This window comes from Manis pentadactyla, chromosome 8 (genome assembly GCF_030020395.1).
Source record: "Manis pentadactyla isolate mManPen7 chromosome 8, mManPen7.hap1, whole genome shotgun sequence".
Taxonomy (NCBI): domain Eukaryota; kingdom Metazoa; phylum Chordata; class Mammalia; order Pholidota; family Manidae; genus Manis; species Manis pentadactyla.
The window spans coordinates 43,425,306-43,450,322 of record NC_080026.1 but is presented as its reverse complement, the minus strand read 5'-3'; the positions used below and the strand labels follow the sequence as shown (position 1 = coordinate 43,450,322).

Genomic DNA, 25,017 nt, shown 5'->3' with positions numbered 1-25,017 from the left:
CTCAGGCCAGGGCAGTAGCCCCTGCACACCCACTGGCTGATTGGGGGACTGGCCTTCTGGGGCCAGTTGTGGGGAGGGGACCATCCCATGACCTTTTATGGTAATAAAATTAATGTAAAAAATTGAAAGGTACAAAATGTGTTTTTTAAAAGGGAATAAAATCATCCATACTTCTGGCACGGAGATACACATGTGTACTTTCCTTCCCGTCTTTTTCTTGACCATGCATACTTTTTTATTCAAAAGCTTAATGTAGTTTTGTGTCCTGGTTTGTTTTCTTGTTTCACTTAGTAATAGATGTGAACCTTTCCATGTCATTTGAAAATATTTGACCAACTGCAGTGTTATGGCTGCATAATATTCCCACAGGGGATATTTCCTCAGTTCCTTAAGCCAGTGTCCTTGTTGTAATTCTGGGACTCTGACAGCCCAGCTGGAGGAGCCCTGGCTGAGGGAAAACCAGCCCGTGTCTAGGCTGGTTTCACGGGACTGGGGCCTATCTAGTGATTGAGGGAATTGTTTAGTGGGCACTCTTGATGGAAAATATCTCCCTTCCAGTCTGTTCCAGAGCCTAGAATTCCCCTAGTAAAGATCTCATTCTTGGGATCTTAAAGATTTTTTGTTTTTCTGTCAAGTGACCCCTATTAAATTAAATATAACTCAAAGACAAAATATGAATAGCTTTTATTAGGCTATACCATGCACTGCCACCACAGAGCAAGATGCCTAAACAAAAGCTGAGAAGCGATGCTCTCAAGGAAGCAGCACGAGGGTCCTAGACTGGCCACTAATCTTGTCCTTTTGCCAAATGTCCCCATGCCACAGACTATTTGTATGAACAATGAAGGTGCCCAGCTGATCCTTGCTTCTGTAAATGGTGCTGGAAAGGAGAGGAGAAGAGCTGCCATGTGGGTGGCATTGTAATGTTCTCGCACTGGGCTCTGGGGTTGGGGGAGGGAACACCAAAAGAGAGACTCCATTTCTGTCCTTTATGAAGTTATGATTGAATTGGCAGATAAGTGGACACACATGCAAGTTTGACAAATGCATGCATCTGGCCCCTTTCAAGTGCTCCTACACAGTAACATCATCGCTAAGTACATTAAATCAGGAAAGGGAGGTAATCAAGGCTGGCTTCCTGGAGCTGGTGACTGAGCTGTAAAGTGACTCTATAAGGCTCTGCAGTGGTGGTTCTCAAAGTGTGGTCCCCAGACCAGCAGCTTCAGCATCACTTGGGAACTTGTTAAACATGCAAATTCCTGGGCCCCACCCCAAATTTACTGACCTGTAACCCTTGAGGGGAGGGAGCCCAGCAATCTGCACCCTAAATTTGAGAACCTCTGCTGTAAAACCTCTATATTCAAAGTGTAGTCCAAGCTTTGGCCTGCCACAGACCTGCATTTTAACAAGTGCATTGTAACTGGGGGATTCCAGTGCATTCCAAGCATGAGTAATCTGAGCTGCAACTGAGCAGACCTTAGAGCTCCTGAAGCCCAGGGATAGGAGGGGGTGCTGTGTCAGCTATCATCTCCAGACAATTGTTTCACCAGGATTATGGGGTGTGGGTAGGTGGGGGGAGCAGCAATGTGCGATCCTGGGTGTATGGTCTACAGTGCCTTCTCTGCCCTCAGGCCCAGGGCCCAGGGGAGGGGGCTGGAAGGACAGATCCCCTTTAGCCCCACCACTGCCTTGTGTTTTACAGGTTAATTTCATCCTTTTTATAAACATTCTGAGAATCCTGATGAGAAAACTTAGAACCCGAGAAACAAGAGGAAATGAAGTGGACCATTATAAGTAAGTGAAGTGCAAAGACCTAAGCATGCTCAATCAGTCCATAAACCTTTACTGAGCCCCTGCTGTTTACCAACCTGTGCTAGACACTTGAGATGGAGGGAAAGGAGAAACCATAACCCAGTTCCAAGGACTTTACCATGTAAATAGTGGGAGGGGGTCCACTGTGACGCTCAGGCACTCACTGCCCTGGGGGTGGGACATAAGAAGACTCGGTAGGACCAGGAAACAGAGACTTACCCTTGGGGCAAGGCTGGGGGTTCAGGGACCCCAGCTTAGACAGATTTGTATAGGTGTGTGTACTTTTCATGTGAGAATCACTTTAGCTTTCATGAGGTTTTCAAGGAGATGTGTGGTCCAGAAGTGCTTTAAAACGTTTAAAATGTTAAAGACAGATGCTGTATTCGTTTGCTAAGGCTGCCATAACAAAAAACTGCAGATGGGTGACTTGGCTTAAATAAGACAAATATTTTCTCACTGTCCTGGAGGCTGGAAGTCCAGCATCAAAGTGTCAGCAGGGCTGGTTTCTCCTAGGCCTCCCTCCTTGGTTTGTAGATGGTAGCCTCTGGCTGCATCCTCACATCACATGACCGTTTCTCTGTGTTAGGGCATTCCTGGTGTTTCTTCTTATAAGGACACCAGTTGATTGGTCCAAGGCCCCATTCCCCCTAAAGACCTCCCTTAACGTAGTCAGTCTTTAAGGCCCTATCTGCAAATACCTGCACGTTCTGAGGTCTTGCAGCTTAGAGCTTCAACTTGTGAATTGGGTTAGCGGGGGCATAATTGTAACAAATGTAACTGTAACAAATGTTAAAGACAAATCAGTGTCTGTCAGACGCTTTCTCCATGATGTTCTGAGGTTCAAGAATCTGGCAATGGCCTGAGTTACTTGGTGACAGAGTCCCTGGGACATCTTTAATGCAGTGGGCTCCAAAGAAAAGTAAAGCTGGGGATCCAGGATAGACTTGCCAGATAAAACACAGGATGCCCAGTTCAATTTGAATTTTGGATGAACAAGAGTTTTTTACTACTTGCTTCAAAAAAAATCCCCACTCTCCATTGTTTACCTTAAATTCAAATTGAATTGAGCATCCTGCGCAAATTTGCTAAATTTGGCAACCTTAATAAGGGAAGAAAGCAATTCTCATTTTTTAATCAAACAATAATGCTGGCTTTGCTATTAATAGGTTGGACATAGAGTGGCAATAATATATGTACATAACTTACAAATAAAGTTATTCAGGTAGATATGTGGTCAAAGTTTTTTACTAATGGAGTGCATGATCAGCAAGTTTTGGGACTGACTATGGGGATAAGGGTTGTATTTGGATGGTGGGTATATTCCAACGTATGAGTTGGAGATTTCCCCAAAAAACTCTGGGGACATATCAGGCAAGATGGGGGGTGCACAGCTGTGTGCCTGGGTGGGTGGGGTTGGGGGCAGGAGATGGCAGCATATTTGTGTCTGCAGGCGCCTGGCTAAGTCCACTCTCCTGCTGATTCCCCTCTTTGGGATACACTACATCATCTTTGCCTTCTCCTCAGAGGATGCCATGGAGATCCAGCTGTTTTTTGAATTGGCCCTTGGCTCATTTCAGGTAAGCTTCAGGGATGTGACTTTAAGGTGAAAAGAGGCATTCTCGTTTAGAGAATAATGGAAGCTGTGGAGGGACTGTGGAGCAAGCCAGATCTTCCCAGATGCCTCATCTAGCTGAGACCCAAGAGAAGCTGGGCAGCACCTCACTGTGCTGTGGTACCCAAATTCCCTGCCAGTCAACTGGGGATGAGAGATAAAACTAAAGAGAGAGACTGACTCCAGGGAAAACAAAGGGAAAAGTAACCTGAACACACTACCTTGCACATCCCCCAGTAGTATGTGCACAGTCAAAACCAAGTAAATGTTGAGAACTATGGCTGAGCCAGCAAGTGGGGCAGAAAGATGGGCATTGTGGGAGGGTGGGAGTGAGGTGGTAGGGTATTTGAAAGAGAATAACATCCTCATCTTCAGATTGGGAAGTCCATAAAAATGCCCCAAACTGAAAAATCCAGAAGTAGCAACATCAGCATATTTTTCAGAATCTGTTGAGAGTTCCAAGTAGTTGCCTCTGAGGAACAGGAAATGGGGGCAGGGCTGCCAGGAGGCTTGTTTTGTGACAAGAATCATTTGACTCTTGCATATTCAACTTATTAAAAATAAAAAACAATTCAAAAAAGAGTGAGGGGAGAAATCACCTATTACTAACTCAACAAGATGTGATGAGTTTGAAACAAAAAAATAGTAAACATGTTTGGACAGAAAGGGACTCTTAACATGAATCCCAAACTTCACCACATTATTTGTTTACTTATACCTAGCTCCTTCCAGAAATAATATGATGTAGCTTTCAGGAAAAACGTACAGAGTCACAGAGAAGGGACATAGTGGATCTCTGGCAACTTGCTGCACTGATGGACAGTGACTGCACTGGGGTATGGGTGGGGACTTGATAATATGGGTAAATGTAGTCACCACATTGTTTTTTCATGTGGAGCCTTCATAAGAGTGTATATCAATCATACCTTAATAAAAAAATTTTTTTAAAACGTACAGAGGACAAAAAATAAGTAGATGAGGGATCAGTGAAAAAAAGAAAACCAAAATTGAGTTCATACACAGAAGCAAATTTGATGAAGTCCTGTGATTTCTGGAGAAATAGGTTATAAATTTGCTTTGGAGTGTCCCAGTGGCCAAAGCAAAGATAGAAATTCAATCTGTTTTCGAGATTCATGATATCCATAGATGGAAACAATGTAGTTCTCAGGAAAAGCCTAGTGATTTTAGACTTTGGACCTTGAGAGAAATTGCTCCCAGTGGATTTTCCTTAAGAAGCCTTCCTGCCCTCAACACCACTGATCATCCTGAAGAGTCCTCACCAGGGGAGGCGTTGGCCTCAGGGTAGGGACTTGGAGCCTCCCACATTCCCTAAGTTCTGTTCAGAGTGGGTCTGGGCAGGGACACCCTCCTGTCACTTTCAGGTTCCAGGGAAGACACATCACTGGGAATACATTACAGAGGGGAGTCAGGTCTTGTCTAACCCACACCTTCAGACCCCACTCCAGGGCTGTCCCCTCTGCCCTCTTCTTAGACTCTTCTCTGTCCAGGGCCCACTGCCAGTGCCCCAGACCTCCAGAGAACCCAGCCTCTTGTGTAATCCATATTTCTCTTCTCTGGGCTAGAGAGCTTTCACGGCCACCGCTGGTTTAACATGCGGGCAGGCTGGGCTTACAGGGGTCCGTTTAGCAGGTTGGGGATTCCAGGTTTCAGTGGAGGAGGGCATTGACCGGGCCAGCAGAAAGGGCTAGTGAGCTTGCCGAGAGCACAGAGACCCAGGTCTGCCTCCGGTGTGGACTGAGCCTGCCTATCCCTCGGAGCTGGAGCTTGCGGGTGGGGCTGTACACTTCCCCAGAGAAGGCCCTCTGGCCTCTTTTTAGGGAAATGGATTGTTGAGAGAAAACTGAAACTGTGTCAATTATGTTGACACAGAAAAGTCTATGGAGAAAAAGAATCTTCAAGAGTTTTCTTTAAAAAGAAACTTTGTTCACATATAAACATCATTTTATTATATATTATACATTTGTAAATTTTGTATTATGGAAAATTTTTTCCTTACCGAAAAGTCTAATGAACCTCCATGTAGCCGTCAGGCACTCGTGGCCCGTCCTGTGTCACCACTGCCCTGTCCCCGTCCACTGGCCCATCAAAACCTTTGTTTATTTCAAATGTGAATATTTTAGTATGTATTTCTAAAAGACAGGAGCTTAAAGAAGAACACACACAGAACCACAATACCATTACCACTGTCATATACTTTTAAAAACTGAAGTCTATTAGCTCTTTCTGATTGTAGAAACAATACTTGTATACTATACAAATTTTGGAAAATAAGGACAATTTTAAAGAAAAAGAAAAAACCATCCGTAGTCTCATAACTCTGAAATAACCTGTTAAAATATGCAGGAAGACACACACAGATCTACAAACATGCCCATATAATTGTTATCATGTGTGTGGTATTGTATCCTGCTATTTCTGTGTAATTCTCTGTTCTGTCCATTGTGAACATTTTTCCATGTCATTAAAATTCCTCAAAGACTTCATTTTTAATGATTGTAAAAGAACTGGAATTTCTTACAGTTGCTGGCTCTGTGAGGCCCGTCCTATCTATACTTGGGGCACATCTATCTTTCTCTCACCCAGGCCTCCTGCCCTCACCTGAACAGTGACAACGTGTCCCTGGATCCTTGAGGCCTAGATGCGTGAGCCTCAGGAAACCCTTGGCCCAATGAGCTGGGCAGGAGCCTTGGCTGGCAGCCTGACCACCAGGTCTGGGCTCAGCACATATAATGCTAGAGTCCTGCCTAAACCCCTGTAACTCAGTTTCCTCACCTGTAAAATGGGAATCCTCCCATCTACCTCCTAGAGCTTTGGCAAGGATTAAATGAAACATCAGGAACCCAGAATCCCACCGTTACACAGGCCAAGCTGTGTCCCAAATCCAGTTCTGTTTCATTTCAAAGCTTGCTCTTCTCGCCCTCTGACTGGGTTCTGATAGGTAATGTCTATTCAAACCACCTGGGAATCTTTCAAAGCTTCTGATGCGTCCACCCCCAGACATTCAGATTTGGGGTACAGAGTGCAACTTGGGCAAAAGTTCCCAAGTACTTCTAATGTGCAGCAAAATTTGGCAACCACTGCCTTGAGTAAGTGTTCCTCCCTCCTCCTCCAAAGCCCTGATTCTGTGTAGCAGTCATTGCTGCCTGGAGTTCTAAAGCAAATCCTTCTATTCTGTCAACAACTTTGTTAAAATGCCAATAGCTCTGAGCAGTCAGACATACTGCACTTACCATAGATGGGCTGCCTTACCGCTCTTTGGGGTCCTTTCCCATGCAGTAAGTGGCAAAGGGCAGGCCTGGATGGGATCTAGGGAGGAGAAGTTGGGCCATCCGAGGTCAGAGCTGTGGCACCTGGACCTCTGAAGGACATGCAGACTGGACCCCAGAGGAGGTAAGCTGCGAGGGCATATGCATGACGTAGAGCCTGCTCGCAGCTCATAGTTCTGTGCAGACCTCTTAGACTCAAATCCTGCATCTCAGGCTGGAGTCCTTGCTCTGAGACTCCATACTAGGGTGGGTTGAGAGAAGGGCACCACTGGGAAAACAGCAGCTCCTGATAACAGGGAAGGAGGGTCCTGATAGGCATAGGCCCCACCATGCCAGAGAATACAAAGTGTATGCAACCTGGAGGCCCCTGCCCATGGAGACACAAGCAGGGGTGTCATGCCCACCGTTGGCCTACCAGGACCTGCACACAGGCTTCCTTCTGACCAACACACTTCCTTTTGGTTTTCGATTTGAATATTTATTCATGTTTACACATCTAAAGATTTCCAGCTTATCTTGAAAAGAGGACCCAGGAAGCCTGGTTCTACCCTCTGCCGGTGGGATGGGTGGGGTTAAGGTGCCACCTCTCCCTGTGTCTCCCAGATGGGTCACCTTCCTAATTCAGGTGACTTGCCTGGTCCCCATGGGCCCAAGTTAGCAGCCTCAGCTTTAATGTCACTGATACATGTAGGCTGGTTGATGCCCGCACAGCCAGGGGCACCGTGGAGGGCCCAGAAGAGGCAGCCCCACCCCTCTCACAGGTGAGAGGTGTGGGAAGGTTCTAAAACATGACCTAGGGAAGGGAGCCTGGGGCTGGGGATTAAAGGTGGGAAGAAGTTGCTGGAACAAGGCTGAGCTGGGGCAAACCTGCAGTGATCCAGCTGGCTCTGTTCCCTCCACAGGGCCTGGTGGTGGCTGTCCTCTACTGCTTCCTCAATGGGGAGGTAAGCATTCTAGGGGCACCTGGATGCCTGGACCAGCTCCCCAGCCACTGGATTCCAGTTCCAAAGTTGCTGCCTGGAAATGGTGGTGGGGATAGAGGGGTAGGGTGGGGAAGCCTGGGCCTCCTGGCTTGAGCCTGTCTCTAGGAGTCTGAGCTCACTTCATGGCAGTACCAGAACCACCCAGAGGCCTTGCTAAAACTATTGCTGGGCCCTAGTCCATTTCTACTTCATCAAAAATGGATTCCTGGGTCTGGGCTGGAGCCTGAGAGTATTTCTCAAACAAGCATTCCAAGTGATTTTTATCCTTGGGGAAGTTCAGGAAATGGAGGAAAGCGCTGGCACTCAGCCAGTCTCTTGGCTGCTCTGCTGCTTGCTTGACGGGTGATCTCCAGCACTGCCCTTCTTTGGGTCTCAGTCTTGCCCCCTGTGAAGTGAGTGACTTGGGGGCTGCACCTTGGCCTAAGGTCTCTGCCCTTGCCCAGAGCATTTGGGTCAGCATACCAGCCTCCTGGCATGCAGCAGCTGGGCAGTCCTTAGTTGCATCTGGTATTTCACACATGTAAGGCTTTCCTGTGATGGCCCCCCTATTGATTTTTAGCACACTTGAATGGGAACAACCTCTAATATTTTCCAAAACACAAGCATCAAGCCTAACCTCAAAAGTTTTGCTGCTAAAACTGGGGACCATGAAGAAAATATCCAAAGAGCAATCATGGCCCCCATATAAGTCCTGAGCTGGGGTGGCTCCATGGGAATGCTTCATCATCCCATGTGATGGTCTGGATGTTGAATTCTGAGTTTGTGGAACAACCACAGCCCCTTTTCCGGGTTGCATGTAGAGACACAGCAGGTCCAGGAGCAGGGACCTCAGTACCTACTGGGTGTGGGGGCTGGAAACGGTCAGTGTGGCCTGCAGGGGAGGGGAAGGCATGACTGCTGGGCAGGAGTGAGTGGGACTCAGCACATGGGGCTCTGCTCCCTGGTTGACAGCTGTTCTCCGGGGACAGGTGCAGCTGGAGGTTCAGAAGAAGTGGAGGCAGTGGCACTTCCGTGGGCTCCCCCTGTGCCCTGTGGCCCTCGGCTCCTCCTCCAGCAATGGCATCAGCGGCCTCACCCACAGTACCAAGGCCAGCCCCTCAGAGCAGAGCCGGGGCTCCTGCAGGACCAGTGTCATCTGAGAGGATGGAGGCCAGGACAGGTCCGGGGAGGGGTAACGCTGCTGGATGGCCTGTCTGCCCACAGGCTTCTTCCTGTGGCTGAGGCCCTTTTCCAGGCCTTGGCTTTGGGGGTGAGGTGGAGATAATTCCTCAGAACAAGGAACTTGGGGCACCACAGGGCGGGAAGAGGGCCTGGGACTTGGGTCTGTTGTGTTCTGGGAAGGGCAGTTTGGGGGCCCAGACGGGGCAGGGAAATATATGGTAGCTGGGTGAGATTTTGTCTGTATTTGTCACTCTTCTCGACCTTGAAACACAGAGTGAAAGAGGTTGCTCTGGTTCAGTTTCCTACCCCTTTCTAGAGGAGGATGGGGCTTTCCTGACCCCCTGCTAGGGTCCTAGGAGGACCCTCCCCTCCCATCGCTGCAATTCCCTGTCCAGTAGCTCTCACCCGAGCCTTCAAGACAACAGCTGAATTAATCTGATCAAGTCAGAGGCAGTCAGGACAGCCCAAGAGCCCCAGCTGCCTTTTGGTAACCCTAACACAGTATGAGGCACCCCTCTGTTCTTACTGCTTTTTCTCTGTTAGCTGCAGCCCTAGAAGCAGGTAAGGAGGAAATGAGACATGATCCCATTTGATGGAACAATGATAAGTTCACCAAGGTCCTGTGACTTTCCCAAGGAAGGAAATGGCAGAATTTCAGTCCAGAGCTTTGGTTTCAAATCCCCATGCTCCCAAGCAGTGTCTGTGTTATGGGGACTGCCTTTCCCCTTGCCCCAGTGGGGATTTTAACCCCACCCTTTAATCTCAGTTCCCTTGAAAATCACTACTCCCTCCCTGCCAGCCACATGAGGATTAAAGAGAACTAAATATTTGAATCCTTTTGTAAAACAGAGCCTACTAGTGCTCTGGTGAAAGCATCCTAGACAACAGAAACAGAGATGTCTCTTCCCCCAGCATAGAGGAAAGGGCACCTCGCTGGTGGGTGGGCCCAGCTCTAGTCATGGCTTTCTGTGACACTGGACAAGTACTGTCCCTCTCTGGGCCCCGCCTCTGCACCTCCCCCTGCAGAGACAGGAGGCCTCCCCTTTACAGCTTGTATACTCTGGAGTGAAAGACCAGGTGCCCACTTTCCAGGGCTAGGAACCCAGCCTGTGTGGTTGATGAGCTCTGTTCTCTGAAAAACTGACTGGTCCACACCTTTCTCAAGTGATCCCCATGGACTCCACACAGCTTGGAATAAGTCTTTAAAAAAACACAAGAGGTAGGTATAGGCACCCAGCCCAGGAAGGGGACCTACAGTGATAGGGCACAGCAGAGACCAAAAACCCATGTGCTCAGCAGCAGCCAGAATGAAGGCCAGAATTCATCAGTTGGGGGAGGGCGAAGGGGCTAGGGTAGAATGAGATGTGCTGAGGACAACTTCACCTTACTGGGCAGAAAAGGGGCTGCAAAGGGGGCAATTTCATGTATGAAAATGCAGATATCCTGGTAAGGATGGAAATCTCCACTGGTTACTGGTCCCCTTCACCTGCATCCATCCCCAGGATGGTTGTTAATCATCACCCAAGGTCCACCCTTTACCCCCTGGAGTCTAGCAGGTCCAATTTTGTGCTCTTTGAAATGTGTTCTAGGATCAAAAATGGTACCTTAAGGCCATCTGACCCTTTCCAAAGAAGGACATGCAAACACCCAAACATGCTCACCTAAGGGAGCATTTTGTGTTAGAAGGCAGGTGGGCCCCCTGGAGGCTTGCTCAAAAACTCTTCAAGAGTTAAGGCAAGTCCCTAAAGGGACAAGCAGCTACTGGAACCTGGGGTTATCCAGGGGTTAGAGAGTCTGTAAATGGCAGGCATCAAGTCACATAAAATTGTTTATACCTACTATGTGCAAAAAATTTTGAAGGAAGCCTGAACTCTGCCCACCCCACCGACCCCACCACCAGCATGACTGTAGGGAAAGCAGGTCAATGTGGACAAAGGTCTCCTGAGCTGGTGGAAGTTCTAGACACTGACTGCACTCTTAGCTGGAAGAACAACCCAGTCAGCAACCCTAGGAGGCCCAGGAACCCTACAGCCCATATGCCAGCTGAGTCAATAAAACAGGTGTGAACCTCAACTTGGCTGTGCAACCGTCCTGGGCATCAGTTACTCAAGCTGCTTCTAAGTCTATTCCCTTCCTGGGAAGAAGGACTCAAGAAGAAGTTTTAAAATTGTTTCTTCTTCTAAAATCAACATCCTAATAAACTTGGCTAAGTCTGCGCAGCTGGTAGCACTGAAGCACTCTCTTGGTGTCTGGCCCAGCAGACCAGCTGCAAAGGGCCCTGTACCATTTCTGGACAACCACCCAAAGATTATTGGCTAAGAGGCAACAGTTTCAAGGTCATTGTCCCACCCCTTCCCCCACCAGAAGTCACATTTGGAAAAGTCCCATGCTGATCTTGTAGAATCTGAGTTCCTTGGGGTGAGGGGGGGTGTTTAAAATTTCCTTGGTTGGCCCCAGGGATGGGTGATGCTGTTGATGTGGAGGCCGCTGATGGCATTCAGGAAGAAGAGAAAGCAGGAGGTGAACTCACACCAGAACATCAAGGTGAGGCCAGTGAGCATGATCTGGTTCCTGAGGAGGACCACAAAGCTCAGAAGCCCCCCAGAGGAGAGGACGAACGAGACAAGGAGCAGGACAGAGCCCATGGCCCACTTGCGACGTGCGTGGAGGTCCTCACACACCTGAGACACCATGAGGAGCTCCAGGCCAAAAATGGCGGCCACCACAGCCAAGGCGCCCGTGCTGCGGGCTAGAACCATGCCCGTGGCCAGCCCAGGCACACGGGCCTGACTCAGGTCCCTGAGGCAGAGTAGACCAGTCTGGTTGGAGGTGGTGCAGAAATGCCACAGCCCAAAGAGGCGGTCCTCAGCCAGGAGCCAGTGGCCATCACAGATGGCGATGGAGGAAAGGACCACAGCCAGGGCAGCACACGCGATGATGAGGGTCCGAATGAAGGATTCGAAGAAGGACCGGTGGGGCATCCTATGGGCCAGCAGCCTCTGGGCCTGGAAGACACCATAGCCACAGTATGTCAGGGAGGGCCCTGCCACACTCCTTCCAACCTCTTCGGGAACACCCTGAACATGCCTTCCAGCTTCCCACAGCCTATCTTACGCTCCAGCCTTCCGGGACACCCGGAATGCCATCTTCACAAATAGCTTCCTCCCCAGTCTTTCAGCACAGACCCACCTTCTCTGGGGAATCCTTCCCTCATTCTACTGCTCCCTGTTCTCCATTCAAAACCTATAAGCATAAACTGTCCAGTTATTCAAAAGGCAGAAGAGTTCCCTGACCTTTTATCTTCAATGATCTTTATCATGAGTAAGAAATCAAAATTCCATTGACTGGCAGATAAATCCTAGCCCATTCTGAATTCAGAAAACTTGTCTGGCCTGACTACTGTGACCTTCAGCTTGCAGCTTTGTATGCAAAACTTCCCTCACTCTCCCTAGGACGTCCCTGTACACTTCCAATGTGGAACCACCCAGCTGGTTCTGCACTTACACATTTGGCCCAGGACTGTGTTATTATTACCTTGTTTCCCTCAGTACTTAAAGTAATATTTGCACCTTGCCCTCAGTCTTGCTCAGCCTGCACCCCACCCAGAACTTGCCAACCAAACTATCTGTTCTAGCAGTTTCCCAGTGTGGGGAAACCACGGAGGCTCTCCTTCAGCCCTGGTTTCGGCACTGGAAGAATGCATCCACCTCTCTCCCAGCAAGTGAGGCCAGGGGTCCAGGGGAGGTGTCCCTTATCTCACACCCCCGGCATATCACCCAGGTGACATTTCCAAACCCCCAACCCAGAAAGCAAAAGAAAGAAGTATTTCTAAGAGTAAAACTTCTTGCCACTGACCAAAAACTCTGCATGATCTGACCTGGCTTCCTGTCCAACTTCATCCTCCAGCACTCTCCCTGGCCACCTCCCTCAGGCACAGCAGCCCCTTTGACGCTAGGACAAGCCCAGAACCTTCTTCAGACCCACTGGCCTCTCCAGCCTGCCTCCTTTTCTCCATTCATGTCACAGCTGAATATCACCTCCTCAGAATGCCACCTGCCTATCCAACCCAAACCAGGTCCCCTCTCATCATTTTCCATCAGGCACCTATTTGTTTTCTTCACTGTTCTGACTGCATGCTATCCACTCTTCCAATCTGTAGTTACATATTGTCTATCTCAAGAGACTGTGCTCTCCAATTAGGTGGGTCCTCACATTTAGACACTGCTGTGTCCCTAGTACCTGGCACAGAGCTTGACCTGGGCATTCAGTGGGTGCCCAAGATCAGCCATGGAATATATGATCAGTTGAGTTTGTAACACTGTCACTCCCACCTGAAGGTCCCTTTAAACCAAATCTCCTGCCCATTCATAAGTTAAATTACACTCTTACGGTGTGCATGGAAGCAAGCCAGGTTACTCCCCAGTTTGGAAAGTAAGCCGAACAGCTCACGTGTAACAGTCACTGCCGGGAAACTGAGCAGGGACTATGGGGTGCACCCATTGCCATGTGCAAATTGAGGCTTCCAGATGCACGTCGGCTACACACATCAGTGTGGGACAGACAGCAAAGCTAGGCTCCTGGGAGACTGCTATGGTCAGCACCCCCGCAGAACAGCAGGCTGCTCCCAACTTGCCCACCATGCAGGAGCTATCACTACTTACAGCCCCAGGGATACATAAATAAGGACCCCCACCCACCCCTTTGCTTTTAGCACTTTTGCCTAAGTAGGGTCCTATTTACTTTTTTTCTTACTAATTATTTTACTTAAGTATAGTTGATAAACAGTATTACCCTGGTTCTATTTACTCCTAAAGCGGTGAGGTTGGTAGAGTAGAAAGCTCTGTGAGGGTTATGTGAAGAGGGAAACTGTGTGATGCAGAGGTCAGGTGACTTGCCTAAGATTACTCATCTAAATCACTATAAAGTCTGTGCTGGCTCCTGGACAGTGGATCATCTGCAGGGCATGGGATGCAGTCATAAATACTGAGTTGGGCCTTCCAAGTACAGGGTGTATGTGTTAAGGGCTCAGTATTACTGGCCAGGAAAATGATTACAGCATATGGGAATGCCCATGGGATCAGGACCCCAACTCAGATCCTGAGCCAAAGGCAGCCAGGGATGCTGTAAAGCACACCCAGGTGAAGTCTGGGCTGTGGGTCTCAAACTGTGACCCTTGCTATCTACAGTGGGGAAGCAGGGCGACCAGGGCCCCTTCCTCACTTCAACCACAACAGTTCCCTGTTACCTGCTGGAGATACTGGGAGTCTATGGTCTGTATTACATTTCATTAAAAACAAACCAAGGAAACTATGGAACCTCTAGTGTCTACAAATCACTAATGGTGTTTGTCCATGGATGGTTTCTTAAACTCTTTGGCCCTTATTTTCTTATCTAAAAAATGGCACTGTTGATCCCTTTGGGACAGCAGTAGCCATGAAGGCACTTAGCAGGACTCTAACACCCCTAGAGGTTGATAAGGTCCTAGGATGGGAGAACCCCAGATGCTGGGAACAAGTCACAAGAACAGAGGATCCAGAAACCTTTGACCCCTGACCTCTTGTTGCCTGGGAAACAGGCATGTCCTATTGCTCCTGCAGCCCCACCTGTCCTGGGCACAGACTGGACTTCAATTTACAGGTCCTCAGACACCACACTGGGATCAGAAAGATAAGACAGCTTATGTCATTTATCTTCTCCCTCCCATCCCAAGGCAAGACTTCATTTGAACTCTGACCCCCACCACACCTCCTGAGGATTAAATAAGATTGTGTATATAAAGGTCCTTGGGGAGCTCTTAGTAAAAACAATAATGCACATTGGAGTCTTCCTTCCTCACCACCCTTCACACACTCCAGCTGCAGGAACCTCTGCTGGCTTTCAGTGATCCAGGACTTCAAATCCTCTCCTGGAGGGTGGCCAGGAAGTAGTGTGGTCAGTGCAGGGCACTGGGCAAGAGGGAAGGAGGGCTATCTAGTCCTGCCTCTGACCTGCTGCTCCCAGCTCTGTGACCATGGGCTGGCTACTTTAATCTCTTTAGGGCCTTGACTTCTGCTTTAAAAAAGGTAAGCGTTTTCTTTTTTTCAACTGTAACCCTGGATGATTTCTAGTCGTAGACCAGTGTCACTTGAGCCTCCTGGACCAGAGTCCAATGCCAATGTCTTCTCTTCCTCTACAACCAGGACCCCATCTGCTCCCCTTGGCCCCCAGTCAGGCTGCTCACTACTCATTCTCCACCTCCCAACAAGGGTCCATACCTGCTCTCACCTCCCCCCACTCTGGTGCAGGTCAGGCCCTCACCATCATTAGCCAGAAATTTCTTCAACAGCTCCATAAAGGTGTTAGCCTACCACTGTCCCTGGACCTGCTGCCCAGCCTTGCATGCATAACCCAGTCACTGGTCAGGCAGGCGGCACACAAGCCTGCCAGTCTTCTTTCTAGCCCTTTACCTCTGGCAAGTTACTGAAACCCTCTCTATCTCTTGGTTTCCTCACCTATAAATGGAGGTAACAATAGCTGCCTAGTCCTGTGGAGTAGTGGGCTGAAATAAGCCATCACCTCAAGTGCTTGTAACGTTGGATAGGGGCCTCTAGGCCAAGCTACTTACGTCCTGCAGAAGCAGTGCCTGCCCCCTTGGGGAAGAGAACCCAGGGCTTCACCTCCACTCCCCCTGGCCTCCTCCCTCTTCCTCCCACAACTTGGTCCCCTTTCCTCGTTCTCAGTCTTCCTGCCCCTTCCAGCCAGCAAAAAGCCATCCCTACCCCCCACCCGCAGTTAATCCCACCGACAACTTTTGCATCTCTTAATTTAGCTCTCACTTCCTGGTACTTCTTCCGAATCCTGTTTACAAGTCTCTCTACTCAACTGGACAGCCAGCTCCTAGACAGGGGAGACCACACCCGGTCCCACCCTCCTCACTGCCTGTCCCCTTCCTCCAGGGCCTATCCCAGAAGACCGCCTGTCAGGACTCAAGATTACGCCCCAGAACAGAGGAGAAATTTGCAACAGCCCCTCACACCCTGTCCCCCCTCAAACTACTGGTCCTAGCTGGAAGGGAGTTTGATGGTGGCCTGTGGGTTGGGTTTCTCCTGTTAGGGAAATGCGAAAGGGTGAGTGGGGCTTTCAGCTAACCAGGCCTGGTTTTGTATCTCAGTTCTGTCGCTTAGCTGGTCATGGTCAGGTTACTTAACCTCTGAGCCTCAGTTACCTCATCTGTAAAATGGGCGGGGCAGTATCTACCGGAGTCGCGGTGGTGGGGGTCTGAGTACTAGCAAGCAGTCCGTGAGCCTCTCTAGTGGTCAGGACAGTACAATCGGAAGGCTCTGGAGGAGGCGGGCTGGTGGAAAGCCTCCGCGGAGAGGAAGCTCGCCAGCAGGGTAGCGGTCCCGCCACCGACCGACTTACCTCCGGGGAGCAGCACGCCCGAGGGGAGCGGCAGGCTCCCAGCCAACGTAAACATCTTGCACCGCTCTAAGAAACCAAACCTTCGAGAATGAGGGCCCTCCCCTGCCTTCAGCCTTTTCTCTGAGGTGTCCGCTTGCCCCAGCGAGTCCATCCCAAACCCCAGCACCCCAGACTCAGTTTTGGGGAGGAGAGGTGGTCTTTCTAGCCCCCAACCAAGAAAGTTCTGGCTTTTCCGGAGACGCATCCTCACATTACATACGGCAAGTCTCACTTTGCAAGTGGATTCTGTCTATAATCCACACCAGAGGTGCATCCTTAAAAAAGAGGAGCCCCCTTTGGCGAACCTAATCGGCAGACACTGGTGATCCCAGTGTGAGGCAGAGACGCAGAAAAATCCTCCAAAAGAAATCTGGAAGCCTCAAGTGCTTGCAGAGTGGGCCGCAAGCAGAGTCCAAGCCTCAGGAGCGGCGTCGGGGGACCGGCGCTCCGGGTCACTTCCCGCCCGCCTTCCTCCGAACCCCACGTTTGCGGCGGGGGCGCGCTCGGCAGAGCACTCGCACCCCCGGCCGCTGCTGGACCTCGCTTTATGCGCGGAGCACCTTCCTACTCGGCCCGCCCGCGGAGGGCCGGCGCAGCGCCCCGCGGGGCCCCGGCTACCTGCACCGCGATGGCGGTCATGCTGCGCCCGGCATCGGCCTCGAGCTCCCGCCTGGCGCCCTCCGGCCGTTCGGCTGTGGCAGCCCGTTCCGAGCCGGAGACTTCTCCCCGGGGGCGGGGCGGCAGGGAGGGAGGGGACGTGCCGAGGGAGCAATTAACCCCGGGCGGACTGGCCCGGCCCCGCCGCCCTCGGCGGCTCGGCTTACGCTGAGTCAGCGGAGGCTGCCCGCAGGATACCCTGGGGAGGGAGGAGAGGGGAGGGCCGGGCTCGCGGGGAGGGTGCTAGGTCCCCGCCGACGCGGGAGGCCCCTCCGGGTCCGAGGGCAGAGGATCCACACTAGGGGAGGCCAGACCCTGTCGACTTCGGGGCTCGGGGTCACTCCCTCCCGTGCTCTCGAACCTCGGAGGACGGCCTCGTCTGGGGCTCAAATTCCTCGAGGGTCGAGGTCCGCAGCGGCGCTGGCCGGAGGGCCGGGACTTTGGATCCAGCCCCAGCTGGCCGAGAACACGCCAGGAGGAGGCGCCGAGGTCCTGGGAGCGGAGGCGCGTGCCCGGGCTCTGCTGTCCCACCAACCTCTGTGCAACCCGGGGCTGCTTTTTTAACGTCTCTGAGCCTCAGTTAATAAGTGGGATAATTGTGAAAGGTCGGGGTCTTGCAAGGCCCTCAGTAAGTGTGAACAGAGGCGAACCTTCGGAGGCAGTCCTTCATGGATCAGTTTTCTCAATTCCAAAGAGGGATGTATGAACCTGCCGCCCTCCTGGCCTCCTCAGGTACTATGAAAAAGGCAAATAGGACAAAAGAAAAGTCATTGTTTTTCCTTGACCTTTGACGGGGCCTGAGTTCTCCAGGGGGCAGCACATTAAGTCTTCACACCAAAAAGGAGTGGGGTCGGGGATAGGGTCCAAGGGCAGGAAATGCCAACTAAGACCCTCCCTTTCCTCATTTGCAGGAAGTGTAAGCTTAAAGCCAGACCCCTTTCTCTTTAACGGGGTAAATTATTTGGCTCATGCAGACAGAGCTTTACCTGAGAATATTCAAAACAGCTTCACTTTTCTCTTGCTGCCCCTGCCCACCACCACCAAGAGAAAGGGGAGGGTTAAAAGTTGCCTCTCCATCTCTCGGTTGGATGTTCACAGGTCTACCACTGCTAGAGAGACCTTGTAAAATCCTGAGGCCCACCTGAGGGCCTTGCCCACAGCCAGGCCTTGCCCACAGCCTCCTACATTTGAAGTCCAGTGGCAGACCAGGACTGGATTTAACTGGCAATCCCAATCTGCCACCATTCTGCATCAGAATCACCTGGAAGGCTTGTTAAAACAGATTGCTGGGCCCCACCCTAGAATTTCTGACTGAGTAGATCTGGGGTACGTACCCGCCTATCTGTGTATCTGTAGCAACGGGACGCTCTACTGCTGGTCTGAGGACCATGCTTTCAGAGCCACTGAACCAAGGCCCAGCCAAGTCAGCCCCTTTCTGCTGTGGCTTTCCTCCATGGCTGCTACCTGCTTTTGCCCTAATCAAGGGTCCCAGAAGACAGATTGTCTTCTGTCCACAGTCCTGGACTCCAGATGTGAGATTCACACAGGAAAGGAGGACCTGGCCCTATTGGGGGTCCCTTTTCAGAGCCCTAAAATACTCTGTGGTAGGGACCTTCTGCAGGTCCTGCAGTGTTGCACATGACAAGTAGGGAGTGCCAGGAATTAAACTCAGATCTAACTGTCAGGTTGGGTCATCTGTGCCCACCCTGCCCTGTGCTTCCTGATGCTGTCTGAGATTCCTTGTGTGGTCAGCCACATCTGGGGACATGTTGCCTGTTACACTTTCTTGGTAAGAATAGAAAGTTTTGAATCAGTGGAATTTAGAGCAACATGTTTTGTCAGCAAGATAGCTGGAGAAGCAGAAATAACTTAGGAATAATAAGGAGGAAGTGACTGTCATTGTATGACAACTCAGATAATTTCACAGTCATGAGAAGACCTCACACAGACCTGGGAGTCTGGGTAGAATTTGTGCTGAGGACCAGGGATCAAGTCAATGACCTGGTTGCCTGGGATGGCCCTCTGCATTCTAGGATCCCAGAGTCTCCCAGTTACCCTGGGTGCCCAGGGTTTGGGGGACAGCGGTGTGGCAGCACCCAGAGCACTCCCTTAGTGTACCCAACCCTTAGTGAGATGGCAAGAGTCAGATAACTCATGAGGACGACTGTTCAGACAGGCAAGAGGTTCCCAGTGCCCTAGAGGCCATGGTAGGTGCAGAGTTGGGGATGGGGTGACAGTGGGACCCTCAGGTGTTAGAACCAGAAACAGCATAGGAGTGAGTGGTGGCCTCTGGGACAACACAGAACCCGCCCTATTCCTTGACTTTCTCTGCTTTTTGTCCAGATAGGTGAAATACTCAACTGGATCCCTCCTGGATCTCTACTTCCAGGCCTAGCCAGTATTAGGAAAAGAGGAATAGCATAAAGAAAGGGAGGAAGTGACTCCCACTCCACCCCTCTTGTCTGATGGAAAAGACCCAGACATTTTTCTTAGAAAGTTCCAAGGCAGGGACCCAGGGACTGGTTAATGAATCAACAAGTCCTAGATCGGTAGTCATTCAACAAGCACTCTTCCATTCTCCCACCTTGGAGCCTTTTTATTTACTGCTTCCTTGGTCTGAAATGTACTTCCTCAGGGTATTCACATCTAAGACTTGCCACATCACTACTTGGAGGTCTGGGCTTAGTCAACTCTTCAAAGAAGCCTACTGTGACCACCATATTGTAAACAACCCCATCCATTCTCTTTTCCCTCACACCATCACCACACACTCATACACATGCAAACACACACACTTGTCCCCTCTCCCTCTATAGTGTAAGCTCCAAGAGGTGAAGGACTCTGTGTGTCCACAGGTATATCCCTGGTGACTAGGACAGAGCCAGACACATAGTCGTCTATGTGCTCAGTAAATATAGGTGCTCAGTAAATATCCACTGAATACATGAATGAGTTGCTTTACTATTTATTATGTACCCATCACTCTCCTGGCTAATAAGAGACAAAGAAGAAAAAGACAAAGTCTCTGTAGTGGTAAAATGCTTGGGTGCTAGGGTCAAATCTGCCTGCCCTCATTTCTGATCTCAACCTGGCCTCCCCAGTCCAGGCCCACCTCCCCCATCTTTGTTCCCACCCTGATCCTCTTCATCCTCTCCTCTTCCCATTCTAGGCGCCATCATCTCTAAACCAGATGCCTTTGTAACAGCATCTTGCCTGGCCTCCCAGCCTCCACTCTCACCTGCTCTGTCCCTTCATGCAGCTTCGCATCCCATCTCTTTCCCAAGGCCCATGAAGCTGGAGTTATCTGGCCCCTGCTGGTCCCTTCACACCTAGCTCCTGTCACTCAGCTCCACAAGCCCTCAGCTCCTGCTACCCTTGCCTGCTTGGGCCCTGGGTGGGAAACGAGTTAGGCTTCTGTGCTCCCTAGCTCAACTTCTCTTTGTTTCCTGGGTAGTCTTGTTTCCCTCCCTAAAACATGTAAGTTCCCTGGGAGCTGGAACGGTCTTTCATAAAGTTTGCAAGCTAATGGACCAGACTTCAGATGTATCCTGAGCCAATTACTTCCTCTCTGCAAGCCTGAATTTTCTGTCAAATGGGGAAACAAATCACTCTTGTTGAGGGTTTCAGGAGTCTGGGAATGCCCAGCAGTCTGCTGGCATTGGAGTGATCAGTAACTTAGGATCTTGACCATCCAGTGTCCCTGACCCAAGAGAACCTTAGATCAGAGAGACTGTTTCACCTCAATAGTTAGAGAGCTTCATTCTGAAGGGAAAGATTTTCTGGAGTTTTCTCCTTTGAGGAGTCCAAGTTGCAGGGCAGGAGGTCCAGGTTGAAGACCTAGAGGTGATAACAGGGTCTTCCTTTCTCCTCACCGCTCCTCCCCAGTCCCAGGCTGGTCCCACTCTCCTCTGCACCCAGCCTTCCCCTGCCCTTTGCCTCTTCTGCTTTGAGCTCTAGCCCTGCATTCTGACCTGTCTCCTCCAGGGAGTCCAGATTGCAACACAGCCCTTGTTTACTGCATTCTAGTGTGGCTGGGGGCCAAGGGGCTTCCCTGCGGGGCCCTGTGGGTAGCCTCTGTCAGGCCTTCCCTCCAGGTAGCCTCAGGTGTGATTTTATCCTGCCTACAGTAGCTTTACTAAACCCGAGAACACGGGGGATGTGGGGAGGGGGGTCGGGGCTGCAATGACTGAAGAAGCAAAATTTGGTATCTTTCCTGAATGTCTCTGTATTTCAAAACTTACCCCTCTCCCAAGGTTTTTGAAAGTGATGAGGCGTGATGAGGGTGGCCTTTCTGTAGGGTTCCACTTTCTAGAGTCAAGTCCTAGAGATGGGATCCTTCTAGGGCACCGGGACCCAAAGATTTCTAGGATAACCTTGCACCCATGTGGGGAAGACTTCTGGCACCTTCTCTGCAGGTTTAGACACTGGATTTGTCAACACACAGGCAACCAGTCTCTTAGGATGTTAACCAAACACATCCGGAATAATTGCCTAGAGCAGACTACCAGCCCATCCATTCCTGAAATGGCTCTGTGTTCTTCCCTAGTCAGCACCTTACCCAGGATCAAAGTGCCTGGGAAGCACGTTAGGCACAAGGAATTTGTTGGTGAGCACAGACTGATGACAAGGGAGGTTAAATGGTTCAGAGAGACTTTGCCTAAGCTCTGCAGAAGCCCTCCATGAAGTTCCTGAGATATGATGTTTACAAGGAAAGCAGGATGGGTCAAAGGGTCTGGGAGTGATAAAGGAGACAGGGAACTTCAGGGAAGTCACTGGGAGTGTATGGTTTCCTCAGAAGAGGGGTGGCAGCCTCTGCACACTGGCCACTTACCATCCTTAGTCTGTGGACGTGTTTTATTTTGTCCACAAAGTGTTTTTAATTAAAAGCAAAAAATGTTGTCAATTCAAAAATTGGGAGGTTTTACACTAAACTCAGAATTTCTGGCTTCACCCTTGGAAAGACTACCCTGTTGGCCCCACCAGTCTTTACATGTGGTCAAGTGTGGGTAAAATTGCAGTATTTCCAGAACCTCTCCCCTGGCCTGTGCATCTCCATATCAATAGGTATTTCAAAGGGTGGAGAGAAGTAACCATCTCCATATCAATAGGTGAGTACAAGGGTAGGGGGAGCAAAGGTATAACTGGACCAGAGAAGTTTGGTGGGGTCCCTTTTATGCAGCCAGGTGGTGAGAGACACAGGGTAGCAGAAGTGGATGACTCTATGTAAGCAATAAATGTGTTTCTCCCACTTTATTTCTCCCTTTGACTGATTTCAATTTCAGAGGTAATTTGCCCCAGGCTGGGAGAAAGATTCCCCCACACCCCACCCCTGAAGTTAAACCTGGCGATAGTTGGCAGGACCTCTGAACCCAAAACCTGTCTTCATGGGTGGTACGCTTGGGTGGGCCGCCCCTGTGGACAGTGGGGAGGCCCCAGTGGCTGCAGCAGTGGAGGATGCAGCTTCACCTGAGAGTTCCCTATCCATGGGGGTTCCTCCTGGGGAGCCGCTAGTGGGAAATTGGTCTAAGGTAAAGCACCTCCTAGATGGTGGGGACTTCCATAGAACTGGGAAGGGTGGAGACACCGGAAGCTGTGGAATTAGCCCTCTGTGAGATAGAAGACTGCTTAGAGGCCCTGAGTGTCGGTGTAGCAGCCGGGATTGTGGGATGTTTGTTTGTTGAGATAGTAGAAATCAAAGAGAGGGACACACTTTCAGCAGGAGAGAGAAACACTTCAGCATCACTTGGAGGAGCTGGGTGATGACCTATGGGATGCCCTTAAGAAAGACAGTTATTGAGAAGACAAGTCGAGCTCCTGGAACACACGTTAGCAGTGAGGAAAGAGGCAGCAGGAGGATCTGCATTGCAGGAGGCCATGGGGCGGGGGGAAGGAAAGAGTGGTGCCTCCAGCCCCAGAGATGGTAGATAGACCGCTGCAACATCTATGGGAGAAAGGATGGGCTGTGACAGCATCAAGGTTCAGGGACCTGGTTTGTCAGTAAAGTTCTTGGGGGTTGTCTGGTCAGGTAAAACTAAAGCTATTCTTGAAGCAGTCATAGACAAGGTCCAGGCTTTCCCTACCGCTACTACTGTGGCAGTATTGCAAGAGTTTTTGGGTCTTTTTGGTTGCTGAAGAGTGTTTGTCCTGCACTTGGCACAAATTCTGAAGCTCTTGTACTGTTTGGTACAAAAGGGCATCCGGTGGGACTGGAATGAGACATGTGCAGCTGCTTTTACTAATGCTAAGTGAGCAGTCAAGGCTGTACAGGCCTTGAGTATAATGGACTCATCAAGGCCCTGTGAGCTAGATGTTCATGTAACCGAAGATGGTTATGGATGGGGTCTTTGGCAGCGGCTTGAATGGATGTGCCAACCTATTGTATTCTGGTCACAACTATGGAAAGGAGCAGAGGTTCAGTAAACCTTGATAGAGAAGAAACCTGTTGCTGTGTACCATGCCTTGCTGGCTATGGAGCCCATCACCGGAACAGCTCCAATGAAGGTAATAACCACATATCCCATTGTGAGGTGGGTGTGAACTGGACCCAAAGCCCACAGAGTGGCATAGCACAGATGCCTGCACTGGCCAAATGGGGTGCATATTTACAGCAGCATAGTGCCCTTTCCACTAGCCCCTTAAGTGGATAACTCCCAACACTTCTTGGGGCCAGTGACATATACTAGTGAAAAGCAGGAAGAACTTACTTTAGAACCATTAATAGCCATGAGTCCTTATGAGGAGAGAACAGCTCCTATACCTGAAGATGCTTGGTATACAGATGGCTCCAGTTGTGGGCAGCCCCTGAAGTAAAGGGCTGTGGCTTTCCATCCTAAGACTGAGATGGAGGGGGTAAGAGCAGTCAATGGACTGAGTTGTGGGCAGTATGGCTTATGATCACCCAGGATCCCTCCCCTATAGTTGTCTGCACTGACAGCTGGGCCATTTGTGAGAGCTTGACCCTGTGGCTACCAACATGGTACCATGCCAACTGGTTGGTTGGTCATGGTCACTGGCCCCTTTGGGGGCAAGAGCTGTGGCAAGACCTATGGGCCTCTGGTCAGACTAAGACTGTTACTATATATCATGTGATGGGCCATTTGCCTTTGGCATCCCCAGGGAATGATGAAGCAGACACATTGGCCAGGTGCGTTGGTTAGAAGGAAAGCCTGCCTCTGATGTACCTCAATGTTTACATCAGCATTTATTGCACAGGGGGTAAAAGACAATGTGGGCTGCGGCCCGTCAGTGGGGCTTGCCACTGACCTTTGAAGAAATCAGCAGAGCCCAGAAGGACTGCCTTGTGTACTCTAAGAGGGACTTACACCAAGTCCTGCAGCAACATGGGATAATAGCTAAGGGGCCGATACCCTTTGTCAGGGAGCAGATAGACTATACTGGGTCTCTGCCCATATCAGAAGGATATCGGTATGCCATAACTGTGTGTACACAACTACTGGACTGTTGGTTGCTTTTCCTGCATGTCGTGCAAACCACTGAAAGGGGCCTAGAGCATCTCTTTGTATCCTGTGGCTGGCTGCAGGTGATTGAGAGTGATCAAGGCACCAACTTTTCTGGACATGTATTACAAGAATGGGTGCAGCAATTAGGAATAAAGTGGAAGTTTCATGTACCATATAACCCTACCTGGGCAGGTATGATAGAGAGGTACAATAGTTTGTTGAAATCTGGCCTGAAGTCAGACACCAATAGCCCACGGGCTGGTCAGTTTGCTTATGGATAGTGCTACGGCATTTGAATGAGAAGTTCTGAAAGGGACCCTGAGCCCTATGGATATGCTAATACACATTGCTGCCTCACCTATACAACTGTATGTGCAAACCAAAGAGGAGTTATTGAAGCCTGAATATGGCCAGTAGAGCAACATCCTGCTTCCAGTCTCAACAGCATTAAACCCTGGAGACTCTGTTAAGTGGACTTGGCCCTGGACATTTCAACACATGGCCCAGTGATGGCTGGCCCTTCTGGCACCTTGGGGAAAAGGCCCGGAGCTGGTTTCCTGTGTGTTCCTAGAGTAAGAGCAGTGTGGCCCCCAAAGATCAGAGTA

General features: G+C 50.2%; 2 protein-coding genes across 3 annotated transcripts in view; one reads left to right on the top strand and one right to left on the bottom strand.

Annotated features, from left to right (window-relative positions):
- The window catches only part of SCTR (secretin receptor), a 95,630-nt gene extending 86,543 nt beyond the window's left edge, over positions 1–9,087 (top strand). For both annotated transcript variants that reach the window (XM_057505696.1, XM_036886610.2), the window contains exons 10-13: positions 1,703–1,794; positions 3,263–3,389; positions 7,614–7,655; positions 8,663–9,087. In XM_057505696.1, the coding sequence (XP_057361679.1) occupies positions 1,703–1,794; positions 3,263–3,389; positions 7,614–7,655; positions 8,663–8,833 (432 nt within the window). In that variant the 3' untranslated portion in view covers positions 8,834–9,087. The remainder of the gene's footprint in view (positions 1–1,702; positions 1,795–3,262; positions 3,390–7,613; positions 7,656–8,662) is intronic.
- On the bottom strand, positions 9,061–17,042 carry TMEM37 (transmembrane protein 37). The gene is made up of 2 exons (XM_036886611.2): positions 16,914–17,042; positions 9,061–11,860 (listed from the first exon to the last, which is right to left on the bottom strand). The coding sequence occupies exons 1-2, from the start codon at positions 16,932–16,934 to the stop codon at positions 11,288–11,290; spliced, it is 594 nt and encodes a 197-aa protein (XP_036742506.1). The 5' UTR covers positions 16,935–17,042; the 3' UTR covers positions 9,061–11,287.
- Positions 17,043–25,017: the final 7,975 nt, after the last annotated feature.